Below are 3580 nucleotides of genomic sequence, written 5' to 3'. Positions count from 1 at the left end.
AAGGGGGAAACAGGGTGGGGAGGCTGAGATCCCCCCTGCACGTATAACGGCCACCAGACCGTCGCAGTCGCCGAACCAATTGTCAGAGGACGGAACTCTGTATGGTTCGGCGACTACCACAACATCTGCCTGCCACTCTGCCGCGGATTGCAGGAGGAGGTCCTGCGCCGCGGCAGTGTGGTTGATATTAGCCTGGAGGAGGCGAATGGCCATAATTATATGTCCATTTCCTCCTCCAGATCGGCCCAACTATTTGAAGTCGGGACGGCGGCGGTCGCAGGTGGTGCGGGTGCCGGCCCCTTCCTGGCTTGTTGCCTGCCTGGGGAGCAATTTTTGCTCCCCAGCCAATGTTCCGCCGGCTTGCCTGCCTCCCGGCAGATGGCACAGCAGGGAGTGGCTTTGCAGCCGGCGGCTTTGTGGCCTGACTTGCTACATCTGAAGCAGAGGCCACTGCGGTCCCCCTCGTGCGGGCACCGCATCCTTACATGGCCCGTCTGAAGGCACTTAAAGCACCTCAGCGGCCTCTGCCTCAGGAGCTCGACCGGGGCCGACACCCAACCCACCTTGATGCGGGCTGCCGTTGTAATCTTTTTTACCACTAAAATCGGAGCCCGCACCCAACATGTGCCCAGTCCCGACGGGTTAAGGCGGATCTCGCCGGCCTTAACCTCGTCGGGCACACACTCGCCGTCCCTTGCTACCGCCTCCGCGATGTCCTGGGTGGTGACCGAGTCATCCAGGCCCATTATCCGCATCTCTGCGGTTTTGGTAGGCCTGGAGACCTGAACTGGGTTTTCCCCCAGGACCTCTCGCAATTTTTGAGCAAGTGCATCTGCCTTGTCCCCGCTCTGGGATCCAGGGATCTCAAGGATCCTAGCCCCCGTGGCCGCGGATTTGAACCGCAGTTCCTCTATACCCATGGAGGCAAGGTCTATTTTTGACTTTGCCTCCCTGAGTATGCTGGCGTAGTTTGCGCCAGCTTTTTCAGCCTCGGGGGGGATCGCAAGAATCACCGCCGCAGAGCGGGGGGCACGCAGCTTACTCGGAGCCGGAGCCCCTTTCCCCTTTTTTTGGGAGGACTGAGCCTGTGATTGGGACCCACCCTTTCCCTTACCCTGTACCCCGGAGGGACCGGCTTTTGCCTCCGGGACGCTGGTGACGCGTCCATTCTTCTTCACGACGGTGGCCCAGGATTCCACCGCCGGCGAAGACTGCTGAGATGCAGTCCCTTGGCCACTCTTTCTTGCCTGAGTAGGCTGTGATTGGGTGGCTTTGGCACCCTTCCTGCGGGACGCGCCCTTTGCAGCATTTGCCACTTCGGTTTGTGGAGGAACACCAGGTCTGATGTTCCCCTCCTGCCGATAAGCCTCAATTCTCTCTCCATTTTGGAGAGGTGGACGATAGGCATAGCTGGGGACGTCCTCCTCCACATCCACATCAATCCTTTGAGGAGTCACCATGCTCTTGACGTGCCGCATGAGTTCGGCCGTTTGCCGCTTCATCATGCGGCCGACATCCTCCATAATTTGTGACCGGAATACGTCCCAGTCGCTGTCGTTGCCTCTTCCTGGAACACCCTGATTATAGGCCGGAGTTGGCCTAAGACTTACCAGAGGCGGGGCAGGGGGTCCGGACGCTATCCTTGCCCTTAACTCTTCGTTCTCCTTTCTCAGGGTTTGGAGCTCCGCCTGAATATCGGAGTTTCTTTTGAGGAGCGGCGTCACTGCCCTGGGTATCAGGTCCGCATTCAGGGAGTCAGCCAAGCTTGCGAGCTTGTCCAGCGCATCCTTAAGCTGCTTCTTGCAGGTCCCTTTGAGATTCCCCGACTTCTTCACCACGCCGAGGGCCTCAATAGCCCTATCCACCAGGGCATCCCGGACCCCCTGAATCTGGATCTCTGCTGGGTCCAGTTTATTTCTGGGAGTCTTTAGTCCCGACCTATTGGGGAGTGGTTCAGAGTCCTCGTCCCCTTCGCTGTCACTCCCAGGATCCTTAAGGAACTCTCTGCGCCTATTTTTAGTGAGAGCCACTTTTGCAGCCCCTTTTACGGCCTTTCCTTTTTTTGCTGAGGAGCCAGCAACCTCTATTTCCACCGAGCTGCAGTGAGAGTCGGCGGAGTCAAAGTCCGTCCCGTCTGTGAGGCGTCTCTTTTTTCGACCAGCCGTCGAGCTTTCCGACGGACGGACGAACGCCGTGATCGCATCTACCACGGTGACAGAGGGGTTCGAGCGAGAACGAGTTACGGGGCCCGCCGGCTCTTGAGCCAGATTGCCACACTCCATAGCCTCCACTACGTTCGCTCTAGCCTCTCCACCAATTGTGAAGCCCAACCTAACTGCCCCTGTGGGCGAGTCCAGTTTGTCCGCTTTAGCGGCAACCTCTTCATTACATCCCCCCGAGTCGACGGGGGGGCCCTCTCTGGGAGGGGGGGGAGGTGCGGGGGCCATTACAGCCACCCGCAGACCACTTTGAGGGAGATCAGCCAGTCAACAATTGCAAACACAACTTGTGTTGTAATTTGCAACTGTCCACCACGACCAACTTCCCCAAAAGTGGAGCGACCTTAACCAAATTGCAGGGGGAGGGGTCTTTCGGACTCCTCACCCAGACACCAATCACACACAGCAGATATACCCCAGCGATAGAGCCAGTAAAAATCCACTATCTTCTACCGCCCTATAAAAGACATCAACGCGACACGTCGTCAAGAAGACTGACGTCAAACAAGATTTCCGTATCGCGCTAATTTTCTGTTTATAGGGAAGGAGAAGGCGGTTTGTTTACTGAACACTATTGACCCACTGAAATATATCCACCGGAGCACAATCTGCACCAAAAACCCTCAAAACCAAATTCTCATAAAGCAGTCCCAACCTAACCTAACCTCAAAAAGTGTAGGATTGGAACTCAGAATATCTGTGTGGTCCGCTAACATTCATTCATTCATTATCGAACAACTAACGAACTCGCCACGCTCCGAACACGATTGGGCCGGAAACGCGGCGTGTCAACCTAACCTAACCTAACCTAACCTTTTTTTTTTTTTTTTACGTCAGGAAAATCCATCATGGAGAACCATTCCCTTAGGGAGGAATGGATACTGCCGGACTCCTACCTGCTAAAAACCTGACGACTGTTCCTCCTCGACATAATCGCCGTATCCATGGGATCGCACAAGGCATTCTCCAAGACCACCGGCATGGTTCCCATCGAAGGGACCTTCCATCTAGGCGTGCAGGGAACAGTCTCTGCACGCCACCTCCAGACCCTAATGCCTCCCCGGTGAGCTTCGGATTGCCCTAACAATCCTCCACCCTAGGGTCAAGTATGGATTCGATGCCCACACTGATCAGACTCAGGTGTCCATCGAATCCCCCCCCCCGCCGGTAACCTGCGCCGCGGCTGCGGCTCTGGCCTTTGGCAAGCGGCACTGTTTAGTGCTACCGACCCTGTGGTCCGACTTGCGGTTAGCCGCAGCGCAGTACCAGCATTTTGGCGACGGCTCGGCACATCTCGCGGCCTTGTGGCCACCCTGACCGCAGCGATAGCACCTATCGCTGCAGTCTTCCCCCGCAGTGCA

General features: G+C 56.7%; 1 protein-coding gene across 1 annotated transcript; it reads right to left on the bottom strand.

Moving 5' to 3' along the window:
- Nucleotides 1–215: 215 nt before the first annotated feature.
- LOC131854540 (uncharacterized) lies at nt 216–2447 on the bottom strand. The gene has a single exon (XM_059205662.1). It carries the CDS (start codon nt 2445–2447, stop codon nt 216–218), a length of 2232 nt encoding a protein of 743 aa, XP_059061645.1.
- Nucleotides 2448–3580: the final 1133 nt, after the last annotated feature.

This window comes from Achroia grisella, unplaced genomic scaffold, assembly GCF_030625045.1.
Source record: "Achroia grisella isolate CSIRO2021 unplaced genomic scaffold, CSIRO_AGI_Agris_v1 utg1234, whole genome shotgun sequence".
NCBI lineage: Eukaryota > Metazoa > Arthropoda > Insecta > Lepidoptera > Pyralidae > Achroia > Achroia grisella.
Note: the sequence above shows the minus strand (reverse complement) of the source record. Positions and strands in the feature narration are given on the sequence as shown.

What these genes read in the sequence shown, in the direction of transcription:
- LOC131854540 (XM_059205662.1), bottom strand. Translation starts at nt 2,447, where the DNA reads ATGGCCCCCGCACCTCCCCCCCCTCCCAGAGAGGGCCCCCCCGTCGAC.